Source organism: Orycteropus afer, unplaced genomic scaffold (genome assembly GCF_000298275.1).
Source record: "Orycteropus afer afer isolate SDZICR_OR568_19922 unplaced genomic scaffold, OryAfe1.0 scaffold00083, whole genome shotgun sequence".
Taxonomy (NCBI): Eukaryota; Metazoa; Chordata; class Mammalia; order Tubulidentata; family Orycteropodidae; genus Orycteropus; species Orycteropus afer.
Genome location: NW_006921670.1, coordinates 6,908,571 through 6,928,435, shown reverse-complemented (window position 1 = coordinate 6,928,435; position 19,865 = coordinate 6,908,571). Strand labels below are relative to the sequence as shown.

The 19,865-nt window shown below is 54.6% G+C and overlaps 1 protein-coding gene across 1 annotated transcript; it reads left to right on the top strand.

Annotated features, from left to right (window-relative positions):
• Window positions 1-6,203: 6,203 nt before the first annotated feature.
• CENPM (centromere protein M) lies at window positions 6,204-13,460 on the top strand. Its single transcript, XM_007941713.2, has 6 exons — window positions 6,204-6,326; window positions 6,872-6,951; window positions 7,573-7,665; window positions 9,354-9,433; window positions 10,768-10,859; window positions 13,320-13,460. The coding sequence occupies exons 1-6, from the start codon at window positions 6,270-6,272 to the stop codon at window positions 13,458-13,460; spliced, it is 543 nt and encodes a 180-aa protein (XP_007939904.1). The 5' UTR covers window positions 6,204-6,269.
• The last annotated feature ends 6,405 nt before the right edge of the window (window positions 13,461-19,865 follow it).

Genomic DNA, 19,865 nt, shown 5'->3' with positions numbered 1-19,865 from the left:
CTCATCACGGGGAATACTACATCTAGCTGCCCAGCCACTTAACCAGGCCCAGCCAAGTTGACACACAAACTTAACCACCACACCAAGAAACACCATGAAGAACATTAGAAAAGCCGAGATATGATCTTCCCCCAGAGCCAACAGAGGGAACTTCCCTAAAGTCAATGCCCTGAATTCAGACTTCCAGCCTCCTAACTGAGAGAAGATAAATTTCAGTTCATTAAAGCCACCCGGCCGTGGTGTTTCTGTCACAGCAGTCAAGAAACTAAAACCGCTGCCCCCTCCGGATCTCAGCACCTGCTGTTCCCAAAGTCTGCAGCCGCCTTCTTCAGTCTACTCGGTTTCTCTGCCACCACATCCAGGCATCTGCTCCCACATCCTCTTCTCAGAGGGGTTTCCTGACCTAGACCAGCTCGTCTTCAATCGTTATCACCTATTCCCCAGCCTGCTGCACTGTATCTTCATAGTATTTATGGCTTTCAAGGAGTCCCCTCCACACCCCAGACTTAGCCATGCTGTGGGGGTACTGAAACCCCACCTGTGCTGGGGCAGGGCCCCCAGAAAGACAATTCCTCCTTGCTCTTTCTGAGCAAGACAGAACCACCCTCCCACACACTGCAGCAATGAACACCCCACGTGATCGGTCTCCCTCACCACACTGGTTGATCAATACTGTCTGATTCATCCGTGGCCCCAGAGTGGGGCACTGGGCCTGGTCCCAGAAAATGATGAACAAATTATTTTTGTGAATGGAGGAATGAGTATCAATCAATCCACTCATTCAACAGTATTTGCTGAACAACCACTGGGTGCCAGACACTCTTCTAAGTCCTGGTCACACAAACCGACAGTGTGTGCTCTCCTGTATCTTAAGCTGTAGTGAAGAGACAGACAATGTAAAGTAATTATGTCACTGTTGGCAGATGCCACCTGCCACAGGCCTGGACAGTTTCTGCACATTCTTGTTGGGTATTGTTAAAAATAATCAAAACTCACAAAATTTGAACATCAGGTTCGAGTCAATTCGACTCATAGCAACCCCTCCTTGGGTTTCTGAGGTGATATCTCTACAGAAGTAGATTGCCCAATCTTCCTTCTGAGGAGTGGCTGGGGGTTTGAATTGCCAGCCTCTGGTTAGCAGTCAAATGCCTTAGGCACTATGCCACCAGAGCTCCCTTATTCTCAGCAGTTATCCTATATGATATGTTATTGTTGTTGTTGTTATGTGCCATCGAGTTGGACCCAACTCATAGCGATCCCTCCTTGCGTTTCTGAGGCAGTATCACTACAGAAGTAGATTGCACCACCTTCCTTCCGAGGAGTGGCTCATCTGTATGCTATAAGGAAACCATTTTGATTCCAGAAAAAAAGCAAATGGCTCAAAGAAACTAGGAACAATGAGGCTTGTGAAGAGGGGGGACAAAAAAGAGGAGAGAAAAATACAAAAGACCAGCCACTGGCTAATCTCAACATGTGAAAATGACATGGTGGGGGTGTATGACCTCCTCTAACTTCACAAGGTGAAAAAGACTCAAGATCGACAGCTCAGGCCTGATTCCTGAGGCAGAGGTCAGACATACTTCCTTTCTCCAACCTTCTCACCAGTTCTGACACCAGCTGTCCCTTCTACTGCACTCACTACTTCTCAGCTGGGTTTGGTAATTCTTTGCAATGGCCACACAGAGCTCATAGACCATATTCACAATTATGGGTTTATGAGGGCAGTAACCGGTTACAATTCAGGATCAGGAATGACTCAGGATATATTTCCTCAGGTTATGGTTCTTCAGTCAGGACAGCTTCTCAGCTGTGCCCACAGGCAGGCCTCTCCCTGGCCCTCAGCCTCTCAGCCCTCAGGTCCTCACCCCCTTGGGCCTCTTGGGTCTGTGGGGTCGGCCGACCTCTGCCTTGCTCAGGCAAGTGTTACAAAGCTCTCTAACTCCACCAATAAGTGCCCAGGGGCACCCCCCCCCCAGTCCACCAGTAAGACCTGGCCCAAAGGCGCTCAGCTGGATAGAGCCTTGGTCTGTGAGCCTAGCTCCGCCAAATGCCTGGAGGTACCCCATTCCACCAGCAACCCTCCTGGCCAAAGGCATTCAGCCCTCTCGCTCCAGGGGTCAACACATCCACTGTAACCACCTTGCTCCGTGGGCCTGGAAGCCTACGTGCCACCTTGCGCCAGCCTCCTGGTTTGCTGCACTGTTGCCCCTTCTTGCCATCTTGTGCCATCTCTGGTGTTGCAGTTCTCTGTCTCCTGGGTCTAGGAGGTTCTCAGCGCAGGGGCCTTGGGTCCAAAGGACAAGCTCTGCTCTCATCTCTTTTTCTGGGTAATAGTGAGTGGGATGGCAAAACTGACCAATCCCCTCATTAGGATTCCATACACCTTATTTGCATGGTCCCACTCCCCTACAAGCATGCTATGAACCTTATTTGCTTTATTAGGAAACTGTCCAATCCCTTAGTGAGCCACAAACACCTTATATCTGTGTTGTTGTTGTTGTTGTTGTTAAGTGCCGTCAAGTCGTTTCCGACTCATAGCGACCCCATGCACAGCAGAACGAAACACTGCCCGATCCCGTGCCAGCCCCACAATCCCTGCTATAATCGCAGACACCGTGTCAATCCATCTCGTTGAAGGCCTCCCCCTCTTTCGTTGATCCTCCACCCTACCAAGCATGACATCCTTCTCCAGGGAATGGTCCCTTCTTACAACATGACCAAAATAGGTGAGATGAAGTCTGGCCATTCTTGCTTCCAAGGAGCATTCTGGCTGCACTTCCTCCAGGACAGATCTGTTAGTTCTTTTAGCAGTCCATGGTACCTTCAGCATTCTCCGCCAGCACCACAACTCAAAAGCATCAACTCTTCTTCGGTCTCCCTTATTCATTGTCCAGCTCTCACATGCATATGAGGCGATTGGAAATATCATGGCTTGTGTCAGGCACACCTTAGTCCTCAAGGAGATATCCTTGCTCCTCAGCACTTGAAACAGTTCCTTCGCAGTTGACTTTCCCAATGCTACACGTCGTCTAATGTCCTGACTACTGCTTCCGTTGGCATCAATTGTAGAACCAAGCAACGTGAATTCTTTGACAACCTCAATCTTCTCTCCATTTATTGTGATGCTCTTATATCCATAGTCTCACCCAATCAATCGGTGGGAATTACAAGACTCTGCCTAGAAAGGCCACCCAAAGCCATCCATTATACAACACGAGTCATAGAACACTGCCTTCGCCCATTACTGAGAGCAACTGATCCCAGGTTACTTCTGGCCCGGCTGCCCTTGACCACCTGCAGCCATGAGGTTTACATTAGGAGATGACAGTTAGACAACCCTCTTCTAGCAGGAGAAGACAAGTACATTTCTGTGGAGCAGCTGCTACGGGCTTTTGCAGTTTGGGTCAGGCTTTTTTATGATTAATATTTGGTTTCATGAATAAGAAAAACTTTAGAATCCAAGTAAGATACCTGTTACTGATTTTCCAATTCTACAGTATGCAAGAAAGAAAAAGGACTTGACAGCTCTTTACTGAGACCATTTCCCGGGAATGTTTGCAGCAAGCAACCTGGAGAGATGAGGTAACATCTCCCCCTACCCTACCCCACCCTAGAGAAAAAGCAGCCATGTTTATTGTTCAGTATCAAAGCAGTGACTCTGCAAGCTCTGTCCTCTTCTGCAAATGCCACTCGTTATGTGTGTAGGAGTCCCTGGCTAGAGCAAACTACCCAGCACTCAACTGCTAGCCAAAAGGTTGGCGGTTTGAACCCACCCCGGGGCACCTTGGAAGACAGGCCTGGATATCTGCTTCCAAAAAGTCACAGCCTTAAAAATCCTACAGTGCACAGGTCTGCTTGGCACACTTGGGGTTGCCCTGAGTTGGAGTTGACTTGAAAGCAATTAACAACAACATGTGTGCAGTCATCACGCAGGGCCCTTTGTGGGACTTGGGGACATAGGGAACTGACACAAACAAATATGAGGCTCTGGCTACTGCTTTTACTGTGAGCAATGAAGTCCTTCATCTCTGATCTCAGAGTCTCATGTCTCTGACAACATCCGTGAAACAGTAACAGGCTACACCCACTCCTCATTGATCTACATGGTTATATTTCAAAATCTAGGTTGTTATGTGGAAATGGAAGCTAATCACATAGGATCCCAAAACGGAATAATTAGGATGACTGCTTCATTACTAACTGCCAAATTACATCATTACATAACTGCCAAAGCCCTGAGAATCATAGTCCAGCCAAGTTGACGCATAACCTTAACCATCCCAGCCAGTGTCTTGGCATCTGTTACTGCCAGGAGTATGTCACTAATGTTCAAAACCGTTTGATAATAGATTATTCACTGTTGCCCTAAATGCGAAATATCAGACAATGAGATAGTTGATAAGAGAGGAGTAAATTATTGGTGGTGTTGTAATTAGTGTTGTTGTTGTTGTTGTTAGGGCCTTATGGACAATGGAAGGAAACACTGCCCAGGTCTGCACCATCCTCACAATCATTGCTATGTCTAAGCCCATTGTTGCAGCCACTGTGTCAACCCATTTCCTTGAGGTCTTCCTCTTCTTTGCTAACCTATTTTACCAAGCACAATGTCCATTTCCAGGGACTTAGTCTCCCCTGATAATCTGTCCAAAGCATGTGAGATCAAGTCTTACCATTGTCGCTTCCAAGAAGCATTCTGGCTGTACTTTTTCTAAGACAGATGTGTTCATTCCTCTGACAGTCCATGGTATATTCAGTTATTAGTAAACATCGTAATTCAAACGCATCAGTTCTTCTTCAGTCTTCCTTACGCATTGTCCAGCTTTCCCATTCACACAAGGCAATTGAAAAATACTATGGCTTGGGTTAGGTGCACCTTAGTCCTCAATGGGACATGCTTGCTTTTTAACACTGTACTACTTTAAAGGGGTCTTTTGCAGAAGATCTGCCTAATGCAATATGTCATTTGATTTCTGGACAACTGCTTCCATGGTTATTGGTTGTGGATCCAAGTAAAATGAAATCCTTGACAACTTCCATGAGTTGGAACCAATTCAATGGCAATGCATTTTGGGTTTTTTTTTTTTTTTTTAATTATGTTCCCCAAAACCCATCAGATCATACTCGAATAGGGTGAGTTCTAAATCTAGTCACTTCTGAGTTATAAAAACAGCAGAATGGACATGACTCACACACACAGAGAAGAGGAAGACAGACTAGAGAGACAGATGCTTCCACAAGGGTCGCTGGCAGCTACTAGATGCTGAAATAGCCATGAAAGGACCTCTCCATAGAGCCACACTAGTCTCTCACTTCTAGTCTCCCGGACTATGAGAAAATAAACTCCTGTTCTTTGAAGTCATCCACCGGTCGTATTTGTGTGACAGCGGCCCTGGGTAACTAAGGCAGTGAAGAAGCAAGGCATGTGACTATTTGGGAAAGCGAATTCAAGCCTGAGGGACCAGCAAGAGCAAAGGTCCCGAGGAAGCAGCATGCTTGGAATATCTGAGGAGCAGTCCAGAGGCCAGCATGGTGGAGGGGTGTAGAGGGAGAGGGACGGAGGTGAGGTCCGGGAGGTTGTCGGCGGCCAGAATGCAAGGCTTCCAGGGCAACATACCCTCGGTGAGATAGGAGCCATCAGACGGTTTGATAAGAGAGGCAGCCTGCTCTGATTTCCGCTTTAAGAGAATGACTGATTGGCGGGTGGAGAACTGAGTAGCCCTGGGCCAGGGTGGAGGCAGGAAGCCAGTGAGGTTGTTCCTTCCCGGTGAGGGATGACAGTGGCTCCATCCAGTGGCGTGGTGGAGGTGGTGAGAAGTGCGCAGCTTCTGCATCTGTTCTGACAGTAGAACTGACAGACTTGTTTACGCATTGGATGTGGGGTGTGAAAAAGGAGACAAGAATGCCCCCAAGGTTTTTAGTTCTGAGCACCTGTAAGGACGTAGTCACCTTCGACTACGATGGGGTAGACGTGGGAGGGGCGGGTTTGGAGGGAATTAAAAGTACTGTGAATAAACACGATTGAACGAAAGTGAACAAATAAATCACTGCATGCTTTCTTTCTCCGAGGCTCACGCCAATCCTGTCAGGAGCAATCTGCCTGGGACCAATGCTGGGACTTCGCTCAGGAAAGGAGGTTCCTTTAAGAGGACGCGGTGAAGCCCCGCCCAGAGAAGGGCCACGTGTCCCTCGGCCCCGCCCAAGGGTGGGCCTCAGAGCGGTTTGAAAGGCGGGCGCGCTTCGCGAGAGTGGCGGTTCGGCTTGTGGCTAGGATGTCGGTGCTGAGGCCGTTGGACAAGCTGCCTAGGCTGAATACGGCCACCATCTTGGTACGTCGCTTCCCCTGCTTGCCTTCCTTCCTTAGCTGCGCTTCGGCTACCCTTCCCTCTGCGCTGAGGAGCTGGAGCGCGCTGTCCCGGCGGAGGAGGGGTGGGGAGGGGGCGGGAAGCCCACTCTCTGAACCAATCTGGGTAGTCGCTCTCTGAGGCGGCAGTACGCCTCCACCAATCAGTGCGTGGAGGTTCTTTCGAGGGTTCTGATTGGTGGGGTGGATGGGCAACGTCCAGCACGGACTTGATTTTCCGGGGTTGGAAGTCCGGCCGCTAGGAGAAGCCGAGCGGCCAGACGACGGGCCGAGGAGAGTAGTTAGCGTTGCTTGGAAGCGACCAGAGCCGGTCTAAATAGTTGTCCACTTCAGGCCCTCAGTCTGTGCCTCCTCGCGGGAGTCCTTTCTCAGTAAGTGGCGCTCTCCGAGGCGGGATCGGAATCCAGGAGTCGCGGCTGCAGTTGGTCCGTGTGTCTCCGGATTCCAGGGCGTGGTCCAGAGTGACTGCTGCGCCCGAGCATTACTCAGTCGCCTTCTCTCTCTGCGCAGCTGGTGGGCACCGAGGATGCAGTTCTGCAACAGCTGGCGGATTCGATGCTTAAGGAGAGTTGCACCTCCCAGCTCATGATGTAAGTAGCTGCGACGGGTAGCGTCCTTCTGCTGCTCAGTGGACGTGGGGAAGGTAGGAGGGAGCTACCAGGAGGCGGGGCCACGCCTTCCTGTGTAACACTGTTCAGCGGAGATAGAGGGCGCCCTGGGCATCAAGCCTCCGCCCCAGGAGTGAAAACAATGAGCTAGATCTCTAGGTTTCCTGTCCGCGTGGAGCTTACCATCTAGCAGGGAAGATGGTGTGATGAGGCAGAATGTAGGCAGCTGTGGGTGTATGAGGAGGGACCTAACCAACCCAAAGCCTGAGGGAGGCACTGCTCTAGTGTCTGGGCCCGCGATTCCCAGACATGAAGCAGTCGAACTGTGATCCATCTTGGGGAGAGCCCCAGTGTCCTGTCCCTCAGGTCCTTCTTAGTTCTGGGGGTGTGAGCAGCCTGGGAGGTGATCGTGAGCTACCAACAGGGCTGGGAGGAGCAGGGATGGAGGTGAATGGAGGTGTCAGCCCTCTGTGCTGGCCTGAGGAGCCTCAGATGAACAGGTGAGGAGCCCCTGACAGCCTCCTCCCTGTGAAGCCACGTGGCATGGGAACCATCCCTGGGAAGTGGGTCCATAGACCTCTGGTCCTGTCTTTTCTTTTCCAGCCACTTGGCAAGGTCCCTCCCTCTGCCCTCTGATGGGAATCGGCCCCGACTCGACCTGATTGTGTTTGTGGTGAACCTTCACAGCAAATACAGGTGAGAGTCAGAGGGTGGGGCCTGGCAGGGCTCAGGTGTGCTGGGCCAGTGATGTCACTTAGGATGGGAAAGAGAGAAAGCAGGGAACGACTGCCTGGGGCTTACCTAAGGGGTGATGAAGGAGGGGCTGGTGGACCAGGGTACAGTGTGTAAGACACTGATAAATCCCGGAGGCGTCACCAGTTTGTGTGGCTGATACTCTCTGAGGCTGGACACCAGGCTCAGAGTTGAATGAGGCAGATCCTTTATTCTCAAGGGGCTTGTCGTCCAGTGGGGAAGAAGGTCAGACTCCTGAACAGTGACTGCACTTGGGATATGTGCTTTAAGGAAGGTAGCATTGGGCTGGAACACAAACGGGACATCTGATGGCTGAGGATTCAGTATGGGAGGTCAGGGTAGACTTTGTGGTGGACTCTTTGGTTGAAACCGACAGCTGGGAGATGAGAAGCAGTTAGCCAGGCGAAGATGGGAGTACGTAGAATGTTCCAGTCAAAGGGGAAGGAGCAGAGGACTGTGAAGGCCTGTTGAGGTTGGAGGCCTAGCAGTGGCAGCAGGAATGGGTGATGCCTGTGTCTCAGCTTGGCCTCCCTGTGGTTCTGGAAACCCCAGGAAAGGACTGAAGGCAACCCCATCCTGGAGGGACGGCTGACCAGGGTCTAGCCCAGGAGTTAGGGCTGACATCAAGTCGTGTGACGGGCCTTGAGGCAAGACTGGGGTGGAAACACCTGGGAACCCAGGGGCATGGAGACACCAAGTCCTTGTAGCATCAGGGGAAGCCCAGACCTCATTCCCTACCCAGGTGGACCGGTCACCTGTGGTGCAGGCCTCCAATGCAGCTGAGAAAATGCTGAGCTCGGCCAGGTTGCCTCAGCGTCCCGGCTCACCAGATCTGCTGCCTTTTGCACGGAGCCTCTCTGCTCACTGGAAGGACTCCTGATCCAGCCTTTGGAGGGTCCTGCTTCATGGCCACACATAGGGGCAAGACCCCTGCTTCCCATCCCCACCCCTTTGCTGCTGACCTCAGGCGTCCTTCTGACCAAAATGGTCAGACACCAATGAATGACCATGTTGGCGCAGGAGGCCTGCCTGTCCCTTATTTGTGGGAAAGGTGGTTTTCATACAATTGGCGTAACTTCAGATTGCTGTAACCTTATCGGAAAGCTGTTTGGCAATACCTATCAGTATTTAAAAGGAGCCCTGGTGGCAGTTTGGTTAAAGCTGCTAACCAAAGGGTTGGCAGTTCAAATCCACCAGCTGCTCTGTGGGAGAAAAATGAGTTGGCTTCCATAAAGATTACAGCCTTGGAAAACCTATGGGACAGTTCTGCCCTGTCCTCTAGGGGCGCTGTGAGTCGGAATTGACTCTGCGGCACTGAGATTTGTGTGTGAAAGCAGTTCAAGTTCTAAAGTGTTGGCAGCCGTCCCTGAGGGAAGTGAAGGGCAGTGTGGCAGGAGCACGCTGACTTTTTACCACACACATTTACCGTTCGATTCTCTCTCTCGAGCGCGAATCGCTTTGTAATGAGAAGTTGTTTCAGAGCGAGGAGACCAAGCCCTGCTGTGGGGCTGCTTCCTGTAGTTGCCCTCCTGGCGTCCCCGGCCTCTCTGGCCTCTGAGGAGCGGGCCTTTCTGCTTTCTCTGCTGTAAGGTTTTGTCCTTTGCTTTTCTCTCACCCTGGCCTGGCTCCAGCCTCCAGAACGTCGAAGAATCCTTGTGCCACGTGGATGCCAGCTTCTTCCTGGGGAAGGTGTGCTTCCTGGCCACGGGCGGTGAGTGTGCCCCCCGCCTGGCACTGCCCGCTGTGCCCCTCACCCCTGCCCCGAGGGCTGTGCAGGGGCAGCCTGGGTGATGGAAAGGACAGGACCTGCTGATGTCACTCTTTCTGAAAGCGAGTCTGAGCAGGTGACCGGGCTGCTGCTTTGAGCTGCCTGGCGCCTCCTGGTGGCCCTCAGAGTGAAACACGGTAAAGGCACGAAAGCTTTGGCAGTTTGTCCTCTACTTCCTGTCCAGCCTCATCGCCACTCGCCCACCCGCAATTTGGGTCAGGGTTAGTTCTCTGAACATGTCCCGCTGTTCCTGAGACTTTGTGATAGTGACGGTGGAAAGAGTACTAGCTGACCGTCACTGGGAGACCCCGGGTGGTGCAGACAGTGACGTGTTCGGCCGCTAATTGGAAGGTCGATAGTTCGCATACAGTCAGAGGTCCCGACGAAGGAAGGCCTGGTGTTCTGCTTACAAATAGGAGCCCTGGTGGCACAGTGCCTAAGGCATTTGACTGCTAACCAGAAGGCTGGCGGTTCAAACCCACCAGCCACTCCTCGACAGGATGCTTGGGTAATCTACTTCTGTAGTGATACCGCCTCGGAAACCCAAGGAGGGGTCCGTTCTCTGCTGGTACACATGGGGTGGCCGTGAGTCGGAACCAACTTGACAGCAACTGGAGGTTTTACGTTTCTTGTTTTTTAACCTTTACTGGGCACTCACCACTATGGCTGAGAAGACAGAGGTCCCGAGGCTGAGTAACATGCCCGGGGCCGCAGGGTTAAAAAGTGGAAGATGCCCATCTCGATGCGGTCCTTCAGAGCCTCCCCTCTTTAGGATCGTGCCCCACGGCTTCTCGCAATACACTTTTGCTCTGTGTCTAGCTGACCTCCATGAGCACCTCCAGTCACAGCTCAGTGGTCACCTCCTGGGATAAGCCGTCCTGCCCAGTCTGTCTCAGCGGCCTCCAGTCTGTCAGAATACTCCCACCCTTCCACCGTCCCTGATCGCCTGGGTGGGCACTGGGAGCTCCCTGGGGTGGGGGGCCAGGCTGCCCCAGAGTGTTGTCAGTCGGCATCAGTGAGCCAAAGAAGGCCAGCGAATTCCCGGATCCTCATTCACTGAGGGTAATGGGGCCACCATTATCCTGACTCTAAAGATGACGAGCCTCACGTCCAAATGACCTGGACCTTCCTGGCTGCCCCGAAAAGAAGGGGGAGCAGGACGGCCAGCCCAGAGCCCCGGAGAGGGGGAGGGAGGGACTGGCCCGTGCTCCGGGGCTCGGAGCTGGAAGAGTCGAGGTGGCGGTCACTGCCCGGTAACACTCGCAGCCTCTTTGCAGCCGGCGAGGAGAGCCACTGCAGCGTTCACCGCGACACCGTCATGAAGCTGGCCCGCACCTACCGCAGCCCCCTGCTCTTCTGTGACCTGAAGGTGAGACCCCCAGGAAGTCGCCAGGGGTGCGTGGGTGGGACAGGGCCAGGCAGCCCCGGTGGGCATCTTGGGAGTGTTGCCTGAGGATTGTGGGGCACTGAGGGAGGTGCTTTGAATGCAGGCTGGTTTGAATCCTGGCTTTTCCATTCCCTGGGCAGGTCACCCTAGGCGTCAGTCAGGGTGTACAGCTGTAAAATGGGGGTGCCTCTTAGGAGCTGGGCCCCCCTCCTGCTCCTTGCTTTTGTCTAGCTCGGTCTGCTCTGCACTTAGAACTAGATCACACGTGTGTGTGTTTGTCGCCCCGTACTCATATCTCACACTTCTCTGAGATCTAAGCACCGTGAACCGAGCGTCATGTCCACCTCGTGAACTGGGGTAGCCTCCTGTCCCCCTTACCTCCCTGGATTGCGAATCTCCTCGGATTCAGGCCTGTGCCGCAGTTCCAGCCAAGGTCTCCCCAGTCACACAGCTCCAAGGAGGTGGTAGGAGCAGGCTGTCACACGTCTGTCTGCGTTGTGCCTTCTGCCTGTGTGCCTTGAACAAGTCACCCCCTTCCCCACAGCCTTTGTTTCTGAATCTGTGAAAAGGTATCCTCATCTCTGCTCCACATCTCGGATGTCTGTGGGTGGCCATTCAGCCAGCTGTGGGACCGGCCGAAGGAGCCCTGGTGGCAAAGTGGTTAAGCAGTCGGCTGCTAACTGAAAGGTCGGTGGTTCCAACCCACCAGCCTCTGCAGGGGGAGGATGTGGCGCTCTGCTTCTGTAAAGATTACAGCCTAGGAAACCCTATGGGCCAGTTCTGCTCTCAAGGAACCCTGTTGGTTCAGTGGTTAAGTGCTGAGTTGCTGAAGAAAGGCAGCTGCCAACCGGAAGGTCAGTGGTTCGAATCTGCCAGCTACTCCACAGCAGGAAGATGTAGCAGTCTGCGTCCATAAAGACCCACAGCCTAGGAAACCCTACGGGACAGTTCTACTCTGTCCTGTAGTGTCCCCGTGGATCAGAATGACAGCATCGGGTTTGCTTTGGGTTTGGTGACCTTGAGAGGGTGCAGTGCTGTGTGTAGCCATGAGGTGGCAGGCCATACCAGGTCCAAGTTCTTGTCAAGCCTGAGAGACCTCTCCAGAAAAGGCCTGTTGGACCCCTTGGCTAACTGAGCACAGGAGGCCCCGTCTGGCCCGGCAGCAGCAGCCTGCAGAAACACCTGCTCAGAACATAGGCCTGCCGTTCCCTCAGGTGAAACCCCCGGCGTCTGGACAGTCCTCACTCCTCACACCTGTGCCGTCCTTTTCACACACCTGCACCCCCGGCTCTGAGCCCGGCCTGCATGGCAGGAGCCATTGGCCCGTTTTACAGATGAGGAAGTGCGCCGGGGGAAGGGTGTGATTCACCCAGTGAGGTCCCTTCCTAGGCCCTGTGCTCGTCCCTGGGGACACAGGTGACTCAGACAGTGCCCGTCCTCTCCAAGTGCAGCGAGATAGATCATTCCCTCCTGCAGGTGACTGAGCAGAGGGACGATGTGGTCAGACTTGTCCCTGGAGTGTGATGTGTGGGTTGAGTGTGTTAACCGTTCGTGCCACCCAGGGACCCCGGGGCCCTGGAAGGGGGGTGGAAAAGAGTTTCAGGAAGGAGGGAGGGAACAGCCCTGGCAGGTGTTAGTGAGAGGGCCAGTGAGCTGAGGACTGGGCAGTTACCACTGGGTTTGTACCACAGGGTCACGGGTGAAAGTGGCAGGATGAGAGCAGGAGGAGCCCAGGATGCCCCTGTTCCTAGTTTGGGCGACGGGCTGGGGGCTGCCACCCCTCTTCTCCCAGTTCAAGCAGGCGGGGGGCAGACATCTGGCCCTCACCATTTGTTCTCCCAGCGTGTTTCTAGGTCACCTCTTTCTGCCGGGCGCCAGGATAAGGCCAAGGCCTAGAACCGCCTTGGTGCCCTGGCCTGGTCCTGCAGCTCCCCTGTGCCCACCAGCCCTTTGCCTGCCTGATAAAGCGACTCTTGTTTATGGCACCGAGGACCCCCTCTGTCCTCTTCTCCTTCCCGTCCCTCTGAGTGTCTTCCTGGCCCCGGGTTTGTGAGCCTTTGTGGCTCTGCAGCCTGGGCACGCTTGAGGGCGGCCTGGCTCAGTCTCCGGCTGCACGGTCACTAACTGTATGACCCTGGACCGTTTCCTCAGCCCCCTGAGCCTTGCTTGCTCAGGCCCGTTGCCTCTGGAGCGGGGGTCAGTTCTGGGGGTCTTTTTGCGAAGGTCGTTTGAAGGATTCAGTGAGCTAAGGGTTGGAAGCCGCTCTGTGAGGTGTGCTGTGAACAGGGCAGGTGGGGGCATGGCTGGGGCGGGCAGTGGAGCTCCGAGTGGCCCCGTGTTGCCAGCTCCTGGGTCCCCAGTGGCCTGTGCAGCTGCTTCGGTGAGAGGGAGCAGGGCAGGCCGCCAGCCCGGCTCACCACTGCCCTCCGCCTTCCCTCTCAGACAGAAGACTTCCACGCCACCATGGCACGGCGCCTGGTGAGGATGCTGCTGGTCTCTGCCGGCCACGTGCCCGGTGTCTCGGCCCTGAACCTGCTGTCGCTGCTGCGGACCACTGAGAGCCCCTCCCTGGAGGACCTGTGAAGCCTCCGCGAGCCCCTCCCCACGGCACGGCGTCCGGCTGGCTTGATAAGCACTTAGCAGTGGCGGACCCACGTCAGCGCCTGGCAAGCCTGGGTCAACCGGTCTGTGGTTTCCCAGATGCCCTGCGGGGCGGGCTCCTCTGAGCTCTGGCGGGAACAGAGGACAGAAGGACAGATCCCAGCTGGCGCCTCCAGCCCCACTCCCACTGCTCCCTCCCTCCGGCAGAGCCCGCCTCTTTATCTGCCTGAAATGTTACGCTTCCACTTAAGGTTTCATTTGAACAAAAGGGTCCGTGGCTAAAAACAGTGTGAAAATCACTGGGCTTGATTTTGCAGATGAGGAAACTGACTCAGACCAATTAAGCGGGGAGCGGAGCTTGGCCCCATCTGAGCTTGGCCCCATCTGACTGCCGGGGGCCCTGCTGTTTCTGTAGCACCCGGCTGCTGCCTCACTGCCTAGGTTTCCCCGTGTGTGAAAGGAGGTTGTTCTACTTGCTTTGTCAAGGTGTGAGGAGTGGATGGAATGATCCAGGGGAAGGGCCTAAGGCTGTGTCACCCCTCTGCCTGTTGGTGTGCTTGCTCTAATTTGTAATTTTACAATAAAAGTTGTTAATGCCCAGCACAGGCCCAGGCAGGCCCTCAGTGGGTAGTAATTGTTACTTAAAGTCACACAGACCTAAGTCCCAACCCTGGTGCTGCTCCCGGAGCCCCTCAGAGCCACAATCTCAGCATTTGGTGAGAGGGACGCCCACCACCAGCCACCAGCCTCACAGGTGAGTGAGAATCACGTGAGAGAAGTGGCCGCGGGATGTGCAGTTAACCATCACTTTCCTCCTCCTTCGGGTCTAATCGGGAATTTGTGGGATCCAGAAATCCTGTCAGCCTGGCCGGGCTCTTGCCGCCCCACGGTGCCATGTGAGAGCTTGGGGGAGGAGCGGGGGGCTCCTTTCCTGACAGCTCCAGGCCCTGCCCCCCGTGCTCAGGCCAAAGGACAATCCCCACTGAAGCCCCGGCAGGGCCAGCACTCCAGGGCCTTGGCTTCGACGTCACCATCACAGCTGGGGCTCCTGCTGGCGCAGAGAAGGCCCTTTGTGAGGGACAGGCCAGCTGACAGCTCACGTAGCCGACCTCTGGAATGCTTCTTGGTCCTGCGTCCCCTCCCTCCTGTAGGCACCTTCCAGAGCCGCACCTCTGGGCACTCTGGGTTCTGTAGACGCTGGGCTGTGCCTCACCGACGTCTGCAGGACACGTCACACTTTACGGGGCTTTTCTCACGGCACTGGCTCCTGTCTTCCTCCCAACAGCCCTGCAAGGCCTGTCACAGTTGATGAAACTGAGACTTGTGAGAGCGTGTCCACAGTCACAGCTGGTCCACAGCAGAACCCAGCCTCTGGCCCTTTCAGCCTTTCCCTCCTGTCACCTTTCTGCTTTTCTACACCACTGAGCAGAGATGTGGCCTTTGCACTGGGCCGGCCGGGCAGGCAAAAGTGGTAGGGACAGGCCTTGGCTCTGAGAAGCAGCGGTGTCTGGAAGAGCCACGTGAACCGCAACCCCTACACTGGGCCAGGCGTCAGGACAGGCTGCCAGGCACCTGGCACGGGGAGCTTCCTAGAGGGGAGGGCAGGGGCCCAGGGCCAAGGGAGGGGCACAGATACGAGTGTGGGGCTTGAGCAAGCTGGTGGCCTCAGCAAGAAACTCCCTGGGTGTTTATGGGGGGAGGGGCGCAGCTTGGGTGCTGAGCAGAGCACCCAGACTTGGAGGAAGGGGCTCTGCACCAGTCCTTGGAGTGACCGATGGCATTGGCAGAGGCCGGCAGCTCCTAGGAACTAGCCTTTGGGGTGGAGACGGCCCCGGGCCCTGAAGGTGCCTGCAGTGTGCCCAGCCCTAGTAGCCTGGCCATGAAAGGCAGAGCCTTGCAGGGGTGGGGGGCATCCGTGAAGAGGAGGCCAGCCTTGTGCACGGACCTGCTGTGTCTTCTGGGCACCCCACTGTCTCTGCTGGAGTCAAAGGGCAACGTGCCCCCCCCAAGCCAGCATGGGGCACGCTTCTCTCTCTCAGGCCCCGGTGCTACATTTTCTCTGCCACCTGGTGCCATTTAAGAAGAGAAGTGGCATCATATTCCCCAGCCGAGGGCCTGGGAGCCTTCCAAGTGCTGTGAGAACAAGAGGCTGTCCCTGCTGCCAGCCCCAGCCGAGCTTGGCAGGGGCCCTCGAGCCAAGAGCTACCCGAAGGGGCCTGGGAGCTGACTGGGCCCTGCCTCACAGCACGGCTGAGCAGCATTTGAAAGCAGGTCGGGTAGCCCCTCAGGCCTGATGTCCCCGGGGGGCCTGAGAGTGGCTGCCTCACAGCATCTAGAGCCAAGGGCTGGATGGAGGTCAGTGAGAATGTCCGAGAGGCAGACTGAGGCAGGAACGGGAGACCATCTTTACACACTGATGGTGTGCCTGGCTTTGGGGCTGAGGTGGGGAGGAGGAGGAGGGAAATGGGAGAAGCTGGGCTGCTTACTGACCACGTGACCACACACAGATCACCTGACCTTGATGAGCCCCAGTGCCCCATCCTAGTGGGGTCAGATTAATGCCTTTCTCCCCAGCTAGTTGGCAGGGTTGAAATGAAAGAAGCCATTAAATATATATATATAAAACTTGAAGCAAATATAAGATCACTCAGACTGGCCATGGTCACATAGGAGGCAGTTTTTGTGTTTGTTTTTTTTAATTGTGATTTGAGTGAAAGTTTATACAGCAGATTCACTTTCCATACAGCACCTCACATACGCTTTGTCTCATGACATTCACTGCAATTTCCCACAGTGCAACAGCTCTTCCTTCATTTCCTCCTCATAGCCACCTCTTCCCTGTGTCCTTCCCTCTCATGCACTCCTGCCTCCCAGCTATCTCCCTGTGCACACACAGCCCTTCTGTTCTCCCATGATTGTTCTCTCCAAGGAGTGTATCCACCTAGTGTGAATGTTTAGCTCATATGTCTGTCTTTGTTTGGCTGGAAGCCACAGGAGTAGGTTCAATTCCAGACCTGAAGGGCAGCTAGGGGCCATAGTCTCAGTGGTTCCACCAGACTCTATCAGAGCAGCAAATCTGTTCCCCCCCCCCTTTTTTTTTCACCAAATGATTTTTACTTTTGTTCTACATTGTTTTCCCTCTCTATCCAGGATCTCCTATAGAGATCCCCCTCCGAGTGGTTGACAGTGGTAGCTGGGAACCATCTAGTTCTTCTGGTCTCATAGTTGTATAGGCTGAGGATCACATGTTGTACCAGTCCCTTGGACTGATTGTTTCCATGCATCTTTGGTTTTCTTCATTCTTCTTTGCTCTGGACGAGGAAAGGCCCATCATTGCATCTAGATGGCTGCTTGGAAACTTTTAGGATCCCGGTCGCTACTCACCAAAGTAGGAGGTGGAACAATGTTTTGTGTAGTATGTTATGCCAATTGAGCTTGATGTCCCCTGTGACTATGGTTCCAAGCCCACAGGTCCAACTACTCACTCCCTCTGGGTAGCTAGCTGGCTGTGGCCAGGAAGTGACTACAACCTTGTCACTTGTCAACTCTACTATATACCTGGAAATTCTTGTAGAACATACCAATACACTTGTAGAAACATTGTCTGCCAACCCTTTACATGGTCTTGGGCACACTCCTCCCTGCATAGAAATACTTAATCGTTCATCCTGTCCACCCATCTGTCCACCTGTAGATCAATGTTTGCCTTCACTGACAACGCAGTACTATATGTGCAAAAGGGTTCATCTTTGTTGTCTGTACCTCCCATGCACCTCTCTATGGCTTCCTCTTCCTCAGTGCCACCATGTTGATCACTCACGTTTGCTACATTGGGGAGGCAGTTCTTGAGGGTGGGCAAGGACCCCATGGCTGCAGGTCTCAGTGGGCTGGGTGACATGAGACTCCTGGAGAAGACATGCTCCAGCTGGGCCTCTCAGGTAATCAAGGACAAAGGTGGTATTTAGGCCCCACTATGCAGCATAGGGGAAGCTCTGGTAGCATAGTGGCTAAGACACTTGCCTACTAACCAGACGGCTGGCGGTTCAAACCCACCAGCCACTCCTCAGAAGGAAGGTTGGGCAATCCTACTTCCGTAGTGATACTGCCTCGGAAGCCCAAGGAGGGGTCGCTATGAGTTGGGTTTGACTCGACGGCACATAACAACAATGCAGCATAGGAGCTCTGGTAGCATAGTGCATGAGGCACTTGACTGCTAATTGACTGCTCACCAGAAGGCTGGCGGTTCAAACCCACCAGCCACTCCTCAGAAGGAAGGTTGGGCATTCCTACTTCCGTAGTGATACTGCCTTGGAAACCCAAGGAGGGGTCGCTATGAGTCGGGCCAACTCGATGGCAAACAACAACAATGCAGATGAGGTATCTAAGGTGCTTAGAGAGGCCCAGGTTTCTTTGTCCCTCAGGCCACTTGGTATAGGCAGCTCTGGGGTGCACCCGTGGGAGCTCACCTCGAGGGGGCACTCAGACCCCAAAACCTGATAGTGTTTCCCATCCCTGCCAAGGAATAGCGGCTTCCCAGCAGCCCGGTGTCCTGTCTCCTCCACCGCCCAGGAGCAGAGACAGAGCGGCCCGCCTGTGATGAAGTCGGGCACGCGGGCCACAGAGGGGAAGTGGTGCAGTGGGAAACGACGCGGCCTCTGAGTCCCACCAACTTGGGGTCGGCAGTAGCTCGCTTCCCCTTTCTGAGCCTCACTTGCCTTCTCGGCCCTTTGGGGCTTCTTGTAAGGCCCAGTGAGACTCCAAGGAGCCTGGCACGGGGCCGGCCCCAAAGTTTGCCCTCCACAAATGCTGGCCTGAGGGTCAGCTGTGTGGTGGGTGAGGCGAACTTCTTGAAGCAAAGTCCAGCCACAGTTCCAAAGGGTGTGGGCCAGCTCTGCGTGAAAGGCCTCTTTCTGCAAAGTTCCTGCTGGCTTAGCACCCTTTCCCTCTCAGTCTCCCCTGGGGCCACAGAGGGCAGACAGCATCACCGTGAAAGGACTTCTGGCAGGCACTTGGAGAACTGAGTGGGGCAGAAGCCAGGAGTGTAACCCCAGGGACGGGGCAGCTGAGGGCCAGCTCTGGGAGGAAAGGGGGTGGTCCCTAGTGCCCCTGACCTTGGTGGGAGTCAGCCTTCATTGGGGTCACCCCCTTACATCAGAGAATGTCAGCAACAAATGTAGGCCTGGGAGCTACATTTTGTGGGTACCTGGTCTGACTACATAACAACTTTGCAAGGCCAGGCCCAGAAAGGGGAGACCCCAGGACTGGGTCTGCTTCTGCTGTGCTCAGCCACAGGCCAGCCTCTGTCAGGGGACACACACAGGCTGCCCCAGGGCTGGACCCGAGCCCCCACATGTCGGCTGTGGACAAGGAAATGTGTGGAACCGGGAGAACTCGGGCTCAGCTGCCTGGCTTTGATTCTGTCTGCGAGTCCTTTATCGTCTTCTGTTTAAATAGGAACAGCAGTGCCACCTCCCTCACAGGGCTGGGGCGAGCGGGTGACGTACAGGGCATGGGGCCAGACAGGTGGTGAGGCTGGAACAGCGAGTTGCCATTTTCCCAGTTGCTCTGCCTTGGCCCTGCCAGCTCTGCTCCTCCCCAGACAGCCTCAGGGGTCAAGGTGGCCTCTTCCCAGGCCTTCCCTGACTTCCCACAGCACCTCTCACCTCCTCACATGCTATGTTATTCTGCTTATTTCTTTGTTTTTTTTGTCTCTGTTCCCTGCTTTTTCCCCCCTGGAACCCAGAACAGCACGAAGGCACACAGTTGGTGCTCACTAAGCATTTGATGACGTGGCGGAGGTGTTGGCCTGCAGGAGGCCCAGGGCCCGGACCTGGCCGTGAAAGCGAGCTGAGAGCAGCAGCTCCTACACAGACAGGAGCTTTATTTGCGATTAAGGGAGCGATTCCTGAACACACGTGCATGGAAAAAGCCCCTCAAACAATGCAGAAGGGTGCTGAGTAAGAGGGGGCACTTCCCGCCCTCCCCAGGGGGAGCCCCTCACTCCAGGCTTGTTCTGGGCCTTTCCGTCCTCATGTGTGTGCCATATGGAAAATTGTTTGTTGGGTGTTTGTTTCACAAACGGGGTTATGCAGCGAGACTTGTTTTCGGCCTTCCTGTCGCCTGTCCCCTCACTGGTCCTGGAGGGTCTCACCTTGCTTGTAACAGTGGGCCGGGCACTCCCAGTGTGGAGGTTCACTCTCCTCATGGGAGTTCGCTCTGACCAACAGGGACACCACTGGAAAGTCTCCTTTTTAGGGGACAGCAGGGAGGGTGCAGTGTCCAGGCTGTGGACATGGGGAGAGGAGGGAGCGGCCTGGGGGGTCAGAACGAGGAGGCCATTGAGGCCAGACCAGTGGGGACCAAGGCAGAGCGGCCATCACCAAGTCT

Coding starts and splice junctions, on each gene's coding strand:
- CENPM (XM_007941713.2), top strand. CDS start 6,270: ATGTCGGTGCTGAGGCCGTTGGACAAGCTGCCTAGGCTGAATACGGCC. Junction 6,952..7,572: donor TGCACCTCCCAGCTCATGAT/GTAAGTAGCTGC, acceptor TTTCTTTTCCAG/CCACTTGGCAAGGTCCCTCC. Junction 9,434..10,767: donor GTGCTTCCTGGCCACGGGCG/GTGAGTGTGCCC, acceptor GCCTCTTTGCAG/CCGGCGAGGAGAGCCACTGC.